At 43.1% G+C, this 17,259-nt stretch overlaps 1 protein-coding gene across 5 annotated transcripts in view; it reads right to left on the minus strand.

The window, feature by feature from the left end:
- Positions 1 to 4,572: 4,572 nt before the first annotated feature.
- Positions 4,573 to 17,259, minus strand: part of DICER1 (dicer 1, ribonuclease III) — a 72,124-nt gene continuing 59,437 nt past the window's right edge. For 4 of the 5 annotated variants that reach the window (XM_065906941.1, XM_065906939.1, XM_065906938.1 and 1 more), the window contains 5 exons: positions 14,953 to 15,841; positions 12,968 to 13,236; positions 9,674 to 9,836; positions 9,490 to 9,565; positions 4,573 to 9,147 (listed from right to left, as the gene is read on the minus strand). In XM_065906941.1, the coding sequence (XP_065763013.1) occupies positions 8,982 to 9,147; positions 9,490 to 9,565; positions 9,674 to 9,836; positions 12,968 to 13,236; positions 14,953 to 15,841 (1,563 nt within the window). In that variant the 3' untranslated portion in view covers positions 4,573 to 8,981. The remainder of the gene's footprint in view (positions 9,148 to 9,489; positions 9,566 to 9,673; positions 9,837 to 12,967; positions 13,237 to 14,952; positions 15,842 to 17,259) is intronic. The other variant, XR_010659202.1, reaches the window with a different exon arrangement.

The following is a 17,259-nucleotide window of genomic DNA, read 5'->3' on the forward strand; positions in this document are numbered from 1 at the left end:
TACTTGTGTTTAACCCATACATCCCCAAACTTAATTATGGAACCTTTTTTTTCTTTTTTGCCATATCGTCCCTGGAATCTACTTTAAGTCTCAAACTCAAGGGTAGAGTCAGGCACTGAGCAGAAAGTGGGGATGGTTGAAAGGCAATGCTCAGAACAGCAACAAAAAAACCGGGAACACCCAACATTAGTAAGCAACTCATCAAAAATTATTCTTTAAAATTGTTAGAAAAAATTTTCAATTCCCTGGTGGCTCAGTCAGTAAAGAATCCGCCTTCAGTGCGGGAGACCTGGGTTGATCCCTGGGTCGGGAAGATCCCCTGGAGGAGGGCATGGCAACCCACTCCAGTATTCTTGCCTGGAGAATCCCCACGGACAGAGGAGCCTGGCGGGCTACAGTCCATGGCATCGCAGAGTCGGACAAGACAGCGTGACTAAGCACACACAGCGCTCAAGTACTGCTTCATCATCTGAACGCTTCCCGGTGAGATCTGAGGGTATGCCTGCACCACCCACCACACCCAGTCCCCCACACACGGCCAACTGGCAGGTCACCAAGCGCAGGAAAATCCCGTTCACTCTGCAGGGTGCAAATCCCACCATGCGCCACGCTTCTGTTGCGAGGCAGCTTCACTCACATTTTGGTTCTGTTACAGGGACACCTTGCCGCACAACGGGAGTGGCTTTACTGAGGGAAAAGAGCTTTCTTTTCAAAATACAGCGAATACAAAAGCAAGAGGGAAAAAAAGCAAGACATTAAAATAAACGCCTGCTACTTGTTGGACCAGGAAGAGTGTTACTTAAAACTAGGAACCAATGGCTTCTCTCACCAAGACTACTGACCTTGTGTGCAGACCCAAAATGGCCACTGGGCATGTCCCTAGTTTTTCAGACTAAAGTGAGTTGGGTAACAGGGAAATGGTAGGTTTTAACCCTGGCTCTCTAACAAAGACCATGAGTCTTCTCAGGAGCTACTAGGGTTACATACAAAATGAAGAAACAAATCCTGCAGTTGGCGCCCGTGTTGGTTATGAGTCACCAACCACGGTTATGGTTTTCTCCTCAAATGTGAAAACTCTGTGACATACACATACATTCACGTATTTCCATCTTTATCTTAAAGGAGCCACATACATTAGAGAATTATTGGAGGATGGTTAAACACTCATTTTTAAGTAAACAGGTGTTCAAGGCCCGGACCTCTTACTGTGACCTCAGGCAAGTTATCTCCCTTCTCTGTGCCTCGTTTTTCCCATCTGCAAAATGGGGGTTACAGTAACAGTGAGTGTCTACTGTGGGCTTTAGGATGTGCGGGATACCGTGCCCAGCATTTTACATGAACTCTGAATCCCAATGTCTCTTCCCCAAGGAAAAGGCTAGGACGTGAGGCTCAGAATGGTTTAATAACTTGCCCGAAGTCACAGTGTTGGAAACCAGACATTCTGACTCGTGTTCTCCATGTGAATGTCTATGCCCTACTTCCCTCCAAAAGCAGCCATTTCTGTAATCATGGTGAGGAGTGAACGGCATAAAATGTGTGCAACATTTAGTACAGATCAGGCACCTCGTACATGTTCAATAAATCTTAGCTAGTATAGGTCCGAGAGCCCTAATCTGAAATCCCAGAGGCCAATGTGCCTTGCAATTCAGAATTTTTCAGAATTTTCAAGGGAGTAAAAAGGCAATCCACAGAATGAAAAGATGTGTTTGTCAATTATATGCTTGATAGAGGTTTAATATCCAAAATTCATAAAGAACTCCTTAAAACTCAACAACAAACAACAACCCAATTCCAAAATGGGCAATGGGCTTGAAGAGGCAGTTTTGCAAAGATACACAAATGGCCAATTAAGCACAGAGCTACAATAAAATAGCACCTCACAGTCACCGGGATAACTATGGTCAAAAACAGGAATGAAAGCCAGAGTTGGTGAGGATGTCGACAATGGAATCCTTGTGTACTGGTGGTGAGCATGTAAAACGGTGCAGTGCTGTGGAAAATAGGATGGCAGCTTCTCAGAAAGTCACACAGAATTATCGTGTGAGCTAGCAATTCCACTCCTGGATACACAGACTAAAGCACTGGAAGCAGGTGTTCAAACAGGTACATGTACACCCGTGTTCACGGCAGCAATCACCACACAGCCAAAAAGTGGAAGCAACCCAAATGCTCAGCGGCAGAGGAATGGATAAACAAAATCTGCTCTATACTGCTCTGGTTCAGTCGTGAAGTCGTGTCCAGCTCTTTGCGACCTGATCCACTGCAGGCCACCAGGCTCCTCTGTCCATGGGATTTCCCAGGCAAGAATACAGGGGCAGGTCACCATTTGCTTCTCCAAGGGATCTTTCTGGTGCAGGGATTGAACCCGCATCTCCTGCATTGGCGGGCGGATTCTTTACCCCCGAGCCACCTTGGAAGCCGTGCTCTACAAACACACAAAGAAATGGGACTCAGGCCTAAAAGGGAAGGAAATGCTGACACACCTCAGAACATGGCTGGCCGCCAATAAACAAGCCCGATGCTGACGGACAAATATTGTCTGATTCTGCCTATATGTATGTACCTAGTCAAACTCAGAGACAGATGTAACAGAACGGGTGGATACCAAGACTGGGGAATGGAAGGGATGGGAGTTGGTATTTAACAGGGACAGGGTTCAGGTTTGGGAGGAACAAAAGCTCTGGAAGCAGGTGGTGGTGAAAGCTGCAGAACAATGTGAATGTGAACGTATTCTGTGTATATTCTAAACTTACGGCTCTATGCTAAGTTTTACGTGTAATTTGCCAAAGTGGAAAAAAAAAAACCCAACCAGATCTACAAGTTGTTCCCACAAGGCCTTACACACAGGTCAGGGGCGCTCCTGGCTGCCTGTCTGCTGTGAAGGCAGCCCTTGCTCCTGGTGACTCTGCAGGGGTCACAACTCGTCCCCACCCCAGGGGGCTGTGACCAGCATCGGCCATTCCACACAACACCTATATTATACGCTCATGGGTCCACGAAAGGAAAAGTTGCCTTCTATCTGGATCCTTTCCACGCACACCACGACCTGCACGCTGACCTGCCCGGCCCGCCGCATCCCCTCTCCCAGCCATGGGAGGGGCCGGCCGGGGAGGGGGGGCTGTGGCCTCGGGCGTGCTCTCCACCACGCAGTGGGTTCCGGGCAGGGACAGCGACGTGGCCAAGCACACACGCCTGCGCGGAAGTCCTCAGAGGAAGACACACATGCTGGGAGACAGCACGGAGCTTCCTTAAAGAATGAGTAAAACTGCCACGTGACCCAGCAAGCCCCCTACTAGGCAAACAGTGGGGCAACCAAAACCCTGAGAAAACCAAAACTGGAAAAGACAATGTACCCCAACCTTCACTGCAGTGCTATTTACAGTGGCTAAGACATGCACGCAACCTAGATGTCTGTCGACAGATGAATGGATACAGAAGCTGTGGTACATATACACCATGGAATATTACTCAGCCATAAGAAGCAACACATTTGAGCCGGTTCTAAGAAGGTGGATGAACCTAGAGCCTATTACACAGAGTAAAGTCAGTCAGAAAGAGAAAAACAAGTATCACACATTAACACATATTATTTGGAATCTAGACAGACAGCACTGATGAAGCTACTTGCAGGGCAGCAGTGGAGATGCAGACACGGAGAACAGACATGAACACAGGGGCGGGGGGAGGATGGAGAGGGTGGGATGGATGGAGAGAGCCGCAGGGACCCACATACACTGCCATCTGTAAAACACAGACAGTCAAGGGGAACTTGCTGTATGGCTCGGGGGACTCAGACGGGGGCTCTGTGACAACCGAAAGGGGGTGGGATGGGGCGGGAGGTAGGTTCACGAGGGAGGGGACATATATATACACCTATGGCTGATTCATGTCGATGTATGGCAGAAGACAACACGGTATCATAAAGCCATTATCCTTCAATTAAAAATAAATTTTTCAAAAAACATGCACTTTTTCTTCTTCAGTTTAGAGAAGTCAGAGGGGGAGAAAAGGGAGATATTAATTTAAACTCTCATAAAAGAAAATGGATTTTTTTTTCCCCTCATTTTAAGAAACTTCTACTTGTCATCTTATTCCTCCAGCCAAGTCATTCCTTTTAGTGCTTGGTTTACTGAGTTACGAAAAGGTTAGGTCAAAGCCTGAAATAACAGAATTCTTTCTTAACCAATAATATACTGAAAATGTCTCCTAAAAATCTAGAAGCTTGAACACTCTGTTCACTTGACTTCAGAATAACTAAATTTACTTAAGGAATGTGTCAAACGTGTCATAAATAATCCAGGACCTGGAACCCATCAGTCAATGTGGCAGGATTTCAGAAAATCACAATGGCATTATTTAAGTCTGAAAAGAACGAGGCAAGTGTGAGTCGATAACTCTACCAGCGCATGCGGTAGAACCTGGTAAATGACATTTTATCCTTTCAAAGGACACATTTTCAGGTGACCATGGAATCAAAACATTTTAAAGATAATTTCTGGTACAACTATCTAAGTGCTACATCCACTCAAAATGAATCAAAACAAGAAAATAAAAAGTCAAAAGCACACCAAGTGAACAGACCATAACTTTATTGTAGATTTACTGGGCTACAATTATTACAAAACAAAAACAAAAACAAAAAACGACTAAAGGTGATCGTGACCCTTCAGGTGCAGACTGCGAATTTCTGCAGCATGATTCCTGTGTGAATGAACCACATCATGTTCCTTAGAAACAGCTGCAGCGTGTGATGGTAAGTATTTTATTGTCAATCAAATTATATGTGTTAGTCTTACTTGATTTTAGTCATTTTTCTTTCGTTCTATTTACAGCAGAAAAGCCAGAAAATTCACTTCCTGTTCACCTTTGCATTTTTGCTACGTAACCTGCTGCTGCAGTGAATTCTGAGTGCATCTAGAAAATTTAAATGGTGGGCAATGTCCAAATAAAAATGGACCAGAGGGGGAAAAAAACAAAAACACAATGATTAAAATATATTTACAAGTTAAGTTTCAAAACATCATTTTCACCTCTAGTGGAAAATACAATAGTCTCAATGCAAATTCCCTAGGTATTGCTACTGGCAAATTCCAACAACTTTTAAAATCATTTCAATATTCTTGGTTTTAAACATATCTTAAAAACTTCTCATGTACAATATAAAATAAAGAAATTTATTCGGAAATAATTAAGTTCCTGAAAAGCAATCAGTGGTTGAAAAAATATACCTATTTAAATGTAATTAAAATAACCATATAGGTAATAAACAAGACATGAGTTTCAGTTCCACAGTGAACACAAACTGGTTCACGCGCTAACAGAACTTCAGATGCAGTTGAAATGAAGATATCAAGGTCTCAGTTTGGTGGCTTAAATGTTGTGTAAAAGGATTAGATACCCTAACAGAGCAAGACAGAAAGTTTTAAACCAACGGGGCCTGAAGACTGAACTGTGGTGGGTCTGCATCTCGCTTAGTCTCTGCACTCTGCAGTCACCAGCCGATGTCAGGAGATGACTCAAAAGAGCCAACTGCTGTGTGAATAACTGTACTTATGAACTGAACCAACAGAACCAGAGTAGCCTCCAGTCTCTTGCTATTTAGGCAGGGTAGTTTGAATCTTTCTGAGGGCAAGCTATTACTAAGAGAGGAAAAATATCAGCATTTTAAAAGATAATTACAGGAGTGTTAGAGGTTGTTCTAAATTTAATCATTTCACATAACGTAAAAGAGAAAAGAAAAAGTTAACAAACATCTTGAAAACATAATTAAGAGTTCAGTTAACAAATCTTTGTCATACTTTCACAAACAGTAAAAATGCCACAGACAAAAATGACCTATTTAAGTTGTGCAAGTATATGACACATTGCAGGCATTATAATTATCTTTTTTCAAATTCGGTATATCAAAACAGCAGCGAGGCCAAACCACATGTTCTCCTCTCGGTTAAGCATATTTTCCTTGACATGAGGTAAAGCGTGGTACCAAGTGCAGTGCTTATCTGTGCTACACGAACAGAACAGAGGGGGGAAAGCCATTACAAAACGCAGCATAGTCAGGACTGCTGAAAGGATTATTAAAAAAAAAAAAAAATCAAAAAACATTTACAATGAAGGTTCATGCCAACTAACCTCCACACAATCATCGTAAGGAATTTCTGCAGTTGCTTTTCAAAACGTGCCTGCCCAGTCCTTCCCGCGTGTGCTGGCCACACAACCACGCCGCCCACCAGCGGGGCTTCCAGATCACACCGGGTCTCACATGGCAATCACAGGAACAAAAGGATGACAGATAAGGTGGTAAGTGGGGCGACAGAGAGCAATTTTTTTTTTTGTCCCTTAATTAAATGGATGCAAAACATTTCAGTAAGCTCAACCGGGGGGGCGGGGGGGGGCGGAGTTTACAGCATTAAAAAATCAGCAGCACAAAAGCATTCATAACCATTTCGTATATCTACATCAGAGTTTTGAGTTTTCAACTTAGGAACCAGGGGATCAGAGATTGCTTCAAAGTGTGAGTCACAAACTAAAATCAGCTACTGTCCTCCAACCAAAAGGAGAAAAAAAAAAAAAAGCAATAGCTAAAGTCTGCTGTTGATAAAATATTTTGAATGGTAGCAGGAAATTTGAACCCCTGAGACTGTGTGACCTAATCTTATCCAAGTCTGAACTTTTTAGTATTAACAAAAAATACTCTTCTTAAGGTTACAAAATATATTGAGGCATTTTTCTCCCAACGGGGATTGTAACTGTGAAACAATCTGATTTTGGTGCCAGGAGGCCAGAGGATGCCTCGACACTGGGATTAGTGCATTAGACACAATGCAAGGCCCTAAGCTCCTGGCAGCAGGTAGTTTATAATCATCAAGAGATTTGTGATACAGCTTTATCATGAATCACCCTCACAAGGAAAATTCATATCCAGCCTTGTTTAAGTGTACACATTTACAGTTATGTAATTCAAGAAACGCTTGGTTTTACATTGTCAGGAGATCTTACATGGAGGTGTCTTTAAAAAAAATCAAATAGAAATCGAAGGCTCCAAATCAGAACTAAATTTTTTAAAAAACATGTCCACCCAAATAAATTTGCTCTAAAGCTCATTTAGTAACTGAGATCTCAGTGGAAGTTTAAGGTTGGAGACGACAAATCACGTGGGAGAAGCTGAATGCTCCCTTCACTCGGGTCTCCTTAGAAAGCGCAGTGGACAGGTTTCTGGGTGCACGCGTGCAGAGGTGTTTTTCTGGGGGTGGGTGGCGCAGATAAAGCGAGAAGTACAGTATTCGACTGCAATTCAAAATATCAATGCAGCATTATATGAGGCGTCACATTCAGAATGATCTGCTGGAAATTACGAGACACCTCTGCTCAGCTTTCTTGAATTTCAAGCATAATTAAGGGGCAATTGCAGCAAAACTCTACTGGTACGTTGGTGGGAGTGCAAGGCTGACCCACAGCTTTTAAAAAGGTAAATTAAGAGGTATTATAGTTACAGTGCAAAAAAAAAAAATTAAAATTTCAAGCATAATACATAAACATAGCACCAAATGGGGAGGGGAAAAAATGCATGCAAAAGAAAAGAACTGAGGTATTTAAGTGAAGAGTGCCTACAAGTCTAATCAAAGAAACTTAGGCAAATGCCTAAAAGTGTCTTTTTTCTTCCTTTTCCAAAGATGGAAACAATGAGCTAGTTTGCCTAAATTAATGGCCTAAATCACAGACATATCAAAATTACGGCAGTTTACCGCAAGCGTTAAACTTTCATGGCGTCAGCAGCACGGCTTTGGTGGGTGAAGTACGCATGCGACACTGTGAAAAGCACAGCAAGAAATGTTTGTGAGAGCCTAAGGATAAGGTGCTCTGTTCTGCTTCTTTAAGTAAGTAACCAATCCATTATCAGATCTGCAGCATATTTTAGGTGTGATATGTATAAAGTTTATTTTGTTAGAGCAACAGCCTACAGGGCAAGGTTTATTTGCCACAAACAGTTTCCATCCGTGGGACTACCTAGCCGGAGGTTTCTAGTAAAAGTGGGGTACTTAGCCAAAGATGATTCTTTATGATGCATCTTTTAAAAACTCCATAGGTTACATATTCTGGTTTTGAAAACGTCTTCAGTACACCTAACAGAAATTCTCATAGAATCCTGTCATTAGTTAGGTTACAGCTATACTAGTGAGTCGTTAAGTATCACGCTGTCTCAAGGTCTAATGCCTAATAAACAGAATGAAGGGAATGTGAAACGGTTTGTTCCAGAAAGATCGGAAGTGAAAGGATATCCACGAGGATTTTACTTTTAAGGCAAGAACCTCTTTTATGCAAGACAACATGGCATGAGAAAACTAGAATGTGATCTGCCAACATGCCGGCCAGTGCTGAGCAACAATCTCTCCCTTACTGGTAAGTGCAACAGCGGCCGGGAAGCATCATCTTACACGATACGACGTGGAAAGGAGAGACAACACTGGCACGCTCCCCTCTCAGACCGCATCCCTCCACGCGGCTTATCGACGCCGCAGGGCGGGTGCTGCCATGCACGCTCACAGGTGCCCAGGGCTCTCAACAGAACCCGCGGCGGGGGGCAGGCGTGCCACTCCAGGTTTAAGCTCCTTGGCCTCCTAACTCTAAGCAAAACCGACAGAAATTAAACTAAAATGAAACAAGACAAAAACTGTCAAGAATCACTTTGAACACTTACGAAAATGTCATCAGTAAAGCACTCTCGTGATTTAAACAAAGCAGAAAGAAGTGAGGAAAGAAGACAAGATTGTGTTTGCGCAAAAAACTAAAACTACGGTTAGTTCCAAAATTTTTATACATAGGTTAAATGTTTTATTCTGTAATCTATCTTGTTATCAAACAAACTTTACGTTCTGCCTTCAACTCGTTCCACTCACTATCAGTTTTAAATCATCCTTTCCAACTTAAATATTTTCCACCTTAATTCTGCTTTTTTTTTTTTTTTTAATTTTAAAAAGGGGTTTTCAGCTGTTGGGAACCTGAGGTTGATTAGCTTTGAGGCTTCGTAGGGCTCTTCTTGCTGCTGCAGACTTGGCAATCCTGTAACTTCGGCCAACACCTTTGAATTTCCCCTTTCCGACCACTTCCACGGTGACTCTGACCTTGCCGTCGTAGGTTCTCTCAGCTGGGCTGCAAAGAAGCCAAGCAGCTTGAATCAGAAGTCAGAAGTATTTATTATTATTGTCAATCAGCACCGAGTATGTACTCTCAGGCTGAGAGTCCCCTGTACAAGCTGACACCGCGCAGAGGAAACGTGCGTTCTGACAGCCGCCCACTGCCGACAGATGCTGCGGCCACTTTCTTCTCACTTCCCAGCACAAAGAGCCAGTCAATCAGGCTGCAAATGGCAACCGCAGGACAGCATGTCCCAAGGTGAGGATTTCTTCAAAACTGTGAGTTTATGGCATCTCTGAGGACTCTCCCCCTTGTTTTTCAGCAAGTTAACGCTCCTCCATGCCCACTTTTGCTTACCTGAATTTGGCAGTTTCTGGTTCCATTTCAAGCAGTTCTCGCACAGGGGAACGGGGCACATTTGCAGAAAATTTTTCTGTAATCAAAATGAAAGAATAATGTGCTTAATGCCCTTTTTTTTTAATTTTGGCTTAAGTTGCTTTTCATTGTGATTCTGCTTCTTTCGAAGGGGAGCCAACCGTACCAATCAGTGGCCGCATCATGGGATAGTACACCTGCCAGACCATCTCCAGCGACATCCCGCTGTCCATGTAAATGGCACCAGCAAGTGACTCGAAAATATCCCCCATGGCCTTTGGAACTTCAATATCCTCTTCTTTCTCTTCATCCTCCTCGGATCTCCTAAGCTATTATAGTGAGAAAAGAAACTCGTAAGCAAAAAGCCTCTACGAAAGGCAGTCTCCAGAGATATTTTTCTTTTCTTGGATGCTGACTCCTACTATCTCTTTAACAAGGGTAACAACATCAAATATTTATGACAGGCCAACTACACTATAATAGGTTCTTCATAAAAGTTGCTGCTGTGTCCAACTCTGAGACCCCATGGCCTATAGCACGTCAGGCTCCTCTGTTCTCACTGTCTCCCAGAGTTTCCTCAAATTCATGTCTATTGTGTCCATGACACTATCTAACCATCTCGTCCCCTGCTGCCCCTTCTCCTTTTGCCTTTAATTTTTCCCAGCATCAGGGTCTTTCCCAATGAGTCTAAACATTATCTTATCTTAAAAACAAGTTTTTCACTTAAGAAAAAAAAAGCCCTTCTCTACTTAGTATTCTGTATTTAACATGGGAAAAAAGATTGCTTTCAAATAAAACCAAAGACAACCCTAACACAGACTGTAATAGTCAATAAATTTATGAAAAAAAATTTCAAATTCACGCACAATCACAGAACTGCACGCTGAAACAGCTCTGCCAGCTGGTAGTTCAGCTAGGAGCCGGCAGAATCCTCACCCGTGCAATGTGAGTGGGGGTGCACGCTGCTTCGGGGAGGGTACATCGCCACTCTCTGACAGGGAGATTCTATTTGGAAGGTATTTTCCTCCCAGCTCCCCTTTCAACAAACCACTTAATAAGTGTTCACTATGACAGAGAACCTGACACATAGCAGGTATTCAGATTAATGAGTAAAAATTTACATATGTATCAAATATCTTTTAAAAGTTCCTAATTCTTTGATGTGGCAATTCCATCTCCAGGGATTCATCTTAAGCAGGCAGCTGGATATTTAAGTATATTTATCACATACATGCTTATTAAAACCCTAACTAAAAATACGTTAACCATCCAGCCACAAAGGAGCTGTTTGAACACATTACACTGCAGCCATATATTCAGTAGCATGTAGCCTACTGAAAGTCATAATCCCAGTTAACAACGATTGAGCAAAGTCACCCACAGTATATTAAGTAAAAAGAACAGGGTATGCGTGAAAGAATTTCATTTCGTATGTTATATAAGTTTATGTTTATATACATTAGCAACAAAACATCACAAAATGATAATTTTGGTTATTTTATAAAAAACAAATTACTTGTGAAAGAGAAATAAAAAGAAGGGGGGAGAGCCATTTCTAAATGGATTGCTTAACCACACAAAATTCTATACAGTGTATTTATAATGCCAACTACTGGAAAAACAAGATAACTTATTGTTGTGGATGGGAATTTTAAAACTTACCAAGTTTACAAGCATCTACTTGTGGCATCTGCCTGCAATGTGGGAGACCCAGGTTCAATCTCTGGGTCAGGAAGATCCCTGGAGAAGGAAATGGCGACCCACTCCAGTACTCTTGCCTGGAAAATCCCATGGACGAAAGAGCCTGGTAGGCTACAGTCCATGGGGTCACAAAGAGTTGAACATGACTGAAAGACCTTACTTTCTTTTTTTCACCACGTTTAATTCTCTTCTTTTACAAATGAGTAAACTGAGGCCCAGAAAGGTGAAGAGACTTTCTTAAGATCAAACGGTAAGTTAGAGAGGCTAGACCATGACATTCCCCATCACTTTTTCATAACTTCCATACATATATTTATATAAACAAAGGGCAGGAAAAAAAATGAACAAAAACTAGCAAAGCCAGTATGTCTAACTGTCATCAAAACGTAACTATATTTTTTTGGCCAGGGATCTTAGTTCTCCAAGCAGGGAATCGAACTTGTGTCCCTTTCATTGGAAGCTCAGAGTCTTAACCACTGAATCACCAGGGAAGTCCAAAAGATAACTTTAGTTTTAGCTAATTCCTCAACCTCTCAGCTTAAGTATCTCCACAGGAGGAGACTGGAAGCAATACCGAACACACCTGAGACGGCTGTGGCTCCTGGGCTCCCCGCCGGCTGTGCGCCACCTCAGACCACCCATCTCGGGAGAGTGTGCCAGGAGGAAGAGCGGAGGAAGGGCACCAGCTGCGAGCCTCCGTCAGCACACCCGCCGCCCGACTCACCGCCCGACCCTCCGCCCTGCGGCTCCACCTCCAAACCCAGGCTCCCCACTCCTCTCACCGGGCGCCAAGGAAGTGCACTCCTCAGCAAAATCTGTGGAACTAACAGCAGGGAGGTACACGTCAAGAAAGAACAATTACAGCGGCTACCAGAGTTATGAATGGACTCCCTGACTTCTCGTAAGAAATCTACGCAAAGAACAAAGGAGTCGGAATGAGAAGAAGAAATGAGAGCGCTCTCCTGGGTACCCGGGTATGTGGATGGACGTTAGCGAAGAATCAGAGGCCGGAAAGATCTCAGCAAAATCCTTTCCTACAAAACTTCAAAACAGGACGGACGGACACACACAGACACACACAGACACACACACGAGAATTAGCTCCATCACCAAAGAATCAGAGGCCGGAAAGATCTCAGCAAAATCCTTTCCTACAAAACTTCAAAACAGGTCACACACACACACACACACACACACACACACACACACACGAGAATTAGCTCCATCACCAAAAGGACCTTTGGCTGAACCTACAGTAGACGTTTCTCAAATTCCAGTCCTTAAAATTTTAGAAGTTTGCTTTTGAAATGAGATTTCCCCATTTCAAGTGAAGCAGGATGTACGTTAGTGATGCTTACCTGAGACAGAGCAAATATTTCTGATCTATTTTAAACAGAGAGAAAGGACAGAATCCACCCTGCCGAGCTCTGACTAAGGTTAAAGCTTTTTTGGGGACCGGGGAAGGGGGGCTGCACCTCTCTGGCGAGCCTGAATACCGGAAGCCCACATCAAGGACCAGGGATGAAGTTGCTGGAAGCCCCTGGCTCCTTCTCCTCACCAGAATGGCCACAGCACCCATGGCCAAGTTTAAAAGGGCTGCCTGAAGACTATGACCCATGTAGGTTTCCTGGAGAACGCAGAGCGTGCTGAGGACCACAACCCTGACCTTCAGCCGGCTCTTTGGATGGCTGTGTTGAGAAGCCTAGTCGGAAGGCTTATTTTAAACACCGAATTCAACGTATCTTAAAACGGCACTAACCTCAGAATCCATTCCTTGCATTTCGTTCTTCTCGAGCTGAAACTGCACGAAATCGTCGATGACGTGGAAGAGCTCGGGAGAAACGGCCTTAAAGTACTTGTGGTAGTCATACTTCACAGCCAACGACGCGAAGATGGTGTTGTTGACCAGAGCAGAGCGCAGGTCAGTCAGGACCCCTGGGGAGTGCTGCCGTGGGTCTTCATAAAGGTGCTTGGTTATGAGGTAGTCCAAAATTGCATCTCCCAGGAATTCTAAGCGCTGGTAACAATCTGAAGGAAGATTCAAAGGGAAGCCCTGAGCGCTGGCAAAACCACCGACACGATTTCCAAATCATAACTCAGTTAAAGGATGGATTCCCCCAAGACCCACTGAAAAGACCTTTATTGCAGGGGCGGGGGGAGGGTTCATTTTCACATATATTCTTCAATGACAGAATTACTGAATGACATCCTACTGAAGCTTCTGGAAATTCAATTCTAATGGAAAATTAAGCACATTTCTGATATATAAATTGGGGTCATAAAATCCTTAGGTTGCCAAAAGACTAACGCTCGTTAAGAAAAAGGCACTTCCCAAGTGACATCATTTCACTGGGCCCTTTTCCTTTGGCTCTCTGCTGGCCACGCAGATGCTGGGGCATCATTCTGCCTCCATCACCATCGGCATCCAGCAACGTCAGACCCTACACACGTTCCCCCCCTGCCGCCGCCATGCTTCCACTACCACCACTGGGCGCTGTCCACTCACACTCTGGAAAGTATGGGGGTGATACACACCTCACCACTCCTGGGTTACATCTGTTACATAAGATGACACTTAGTACAAGAAGACCTTCTTCTCAACTTGAATGAAAAATGGTGAATCTGACACAAACCAAGAAGGGGGGCAGGGGAGGCAAGCAGAGACCTCAAGCAAAAATGATCAGTGTCAAAGTGTGAGGCCTGAGCGACACCAGGCAACACCTCTGCTTTCTCACGCCGACTGAAAAGGAGCCGTTCAACTGCGGAAACCGAGGTGGGAACAGACTAAGTGAGCGGCCCCCTCATGCCCAACGAGCTCAGAAGCAAGGGCTGAGACAGAATAGAACCCAGGGCTCCTTCCAGTAGAGTGCGGTAGAAAACCAGGCCTCATTTCTTCTCCACAAAGAAAAACAGGTTTTAGTTTCACCAGTGTTTCTAGGCCAGAGCCAGATAATTTTTCACTTTTGGTTTTACATTCTTCTGATCATCTTAACCTACATTGTTTTTCTTATACAAATGTTATACTCAGCTTTGGTTTTCTGAATTCAAGTGCTTATGACACTGACATAGGGGAGAAAAAAAAAAACAAACTACAGACTCTCGCTGTTTCATAACCTAAAGCTGGTTTTGGTTTTAGGCGCCTATTCTCCCTTCTGATCAAATGGACTGGGAGTCGATTAAATAAAGGAGAGAAAGAAACATGGAGCCTACTGCAAAGCAGAAGGTGACGGGAGAAACAGCAAGGGCGATGAAACTTTCCTGTGATAAGAGCTTCTTTTAATCTATTCCTCTTTAGACTTTAAAAGACCTTAAGAGAGGGGCCTTTTTGTTCAGGAAGAACAATAAAAAGACATGGAGACACATCCAGGATATAGGAATAAATTATTTAAGAACCTGAAGCAGCAGTGAGTGGACACCATAAAGGCAGTGGGGTAGGATAAAATGGCAAAAACACATCACACTACTACGGCTTAAATCTAATTATGCTGCACATAAAATGACAGATACACAGGTCGCTAAGACAGCTCTGCTCCCAACTATCAAAGTTTAGGGAACAGTGTATGCACCCAGAAAGATGAGGGAAAAAAGGACTGTTTTCATTTTCCTGCGCTTCCTCCCCGCACCATGCATGTTAAGCTCTAAGTCTGTACACACAGATTATTCTCCTCACATTATTTTACAGGTTGACCCAATTAAACACCAGGGCACCTTTTCAGAGCAGCGCGCTGTGCTGGCGCTCCTTACCCGTGATCGTGTTGTAGTGGTAAGAGGCGTGTGTAAAAGCCTGCAGAAGGTAAGCCTTGTTCTTGAATCTGTAGTTGATTTTCTTTTCGAAATTTTCAAAACCCGAGATCAGGTGACGCAGTGTCCTGTCTGCATCGGGGTGATCAAACATACACCTCGGGGGGATCTTCAAACACCCATACTCCAAGTCTTTCAACACAGAGGCTCGGGAGCCGGCTCCAGAGGCGGCTGCACGGCTCCCTGAAAGGTTCTTTTGTTGGCTGGTGAAATTCTCCCTGGTCAGGCACATGGCCTTTTCCCGATCAGTCCTTTTAATTACCGGGAGCACCTTCAGCCCCAGAGAACAGAGGAAAAGCTGAGCGGCCCTCTCGCCACAGCTGGTTAAATAGCAGCCCAGCAGGGCCTCCACGCAGTCGGCTATGCTTTTGTCAGCAATGCACTGCTCCGTGTGCAGGTCGTAAGAGATGGACTGCTTCCCCGTGTCGACACCGCAGTTTTCTTCTGATGGATTCCAGAACCCCACCACAAAGTCATCCTCTTCAACAGCTTTGCTCGGATCCAGGTAGCACATCGCATCCCACGAGCTGTAGTCGAAATCCTCAAAATCGGATGAGAATGGCAGACTACCTAGGGGGGACTTTTTGGGCATTTTCCACTCGTATGCAGAATCGGTGGCTGAAAAAGGAGAAAGCGAGATTTTCTTGACGAAAGCCCCTGACCCCATCAGCATGTTATCTATGAACTTGATGTGTTCCTGATCGTACTCCAGGAAGTCGTCCTCGTCGTCGGCGTCCTCCTTGGGAGCCCGCCACATCAGGTCCTCCTCCTCCTCGTCCTCCTCCTCAAAGTCATCGTCCAGCTTGCCATTAGCCAACATGCAGTCTTTTGTCTGGAAGAGGGGGAATGGGGAAGGAGGGGAGACATAGCTGCTGTTTTTAAAAGGGTTTGAGACTCAATAAAAGCAAGGGTTATGGATAATTTCAAATGACAACCACAAATACTAAAAGGCAACTTTCAAATCATGGCCATTTGTTTTCAATTAACATAAAATAAGTTATTTAATCATATAAACAAAGTAAAATATGTTCTTTGAATGTTCATTTTCTAAGTTATAAAATGACCTTTATCTAGTATGAAGCTTTAAGTTAAGGATTTTATACATGGATATAAAGTTTAAAATTAAGGCTCACAAGGCAAAACTTCAGCCAAGAATTATAACTCTGGCAAGATACACAATGAAAGCTCTCATGTGCCGATCACAGAGCTCTTCGATTTTGCTGACAAAGTTTTAAAAAAATTTTTTAAAGATTTTCAAATGAACAAAATTAAATTCCAGGTGTAGAAAGAGCAGAACTTCTGTAATTCAGTAAGAGTATAATATATAAATAGATAAAATTATTTTCTTTATAACATTAAAAATGTACAGTGGGGCTCCAGGATGAAGTTTTTGTCCCTATTGCCACTTCAAATCAAAGCATATTCACTACAATGTAAAACTAAACTGCCTTGCTTGGAAACTAAAAGTGATCACTATGAACTAAGCTACGAATTTGAGAAATTATGCTTTTCCCTTCAGGGTAACAGATTATAGCATAACTGACAAAAATAGAAGACAATTTAGACTAACATGAAACACAACAATTCAATTTCTGTCAGAAGGTCTTTGCTAATTCCAGTTTCTCTGGCAAAAGCTTATTTGTGAGTGACAATCTGAATAATGGGCCAGGATTCAGTAACCATGAAACTTTTCTGCAATGGTAGAAAGACACCAAATTTCTGTTATACAATGAAAAAAAAAAGAAAAACAAGACTTTACTTGGGGAGAAAGGCAGGAGGGTGTGTTTCAATTTTGATAGTGACAACTTTGCAGAGTATTATGACAAAAAGGTTTTCAAGCTTTCTGTGGAGCATTTTTTTCAAGAGAGATACAAACAGTGCATGTGTCTGAAAAGAAATAAGTGCAATGAACCAAGCCATGTTATCTACAACTATCTTTCTTTACATTTTATGATTAAAAAGTTTATGATTTCTTTTCAAGAATAATGAAGAACACCAAAAAAAAAAAAGCTATAATGGTGGACACCTCTAGGGACTATTACCTAATAAAAACCATATACTTTCCCAGAGTAACATGAGATGTTTTTGACTATCTGGTCCACAACGGGGGAGGGGGGGAAGGCCAAATTTTGATTAAAAAAGAGACAATAATATTTTCATTAAAAAAATCCATATATATCTTGAGTAAGATGCTACCATAACCAAAAATTGGCAAAGTGCAAAAAATGCCGGGGCTTTATCAACAAATAA

The sequence above is a fragment of the Muntiacus reevesi genome, chromosome 15 (genome assembly GCF_963930625.1).
Source record: "Muntiacus reevesi chromosome 15, mMunRee1.1, whole genome shotgun sequence".
NCBI classification, from domain to species: domain Eukaryota; kingdom Metazoa; phylum Chordata; class Mammalia; order Artiodactyla; family Cervidae; genus Muntiacus; species Muntiacus reevesi.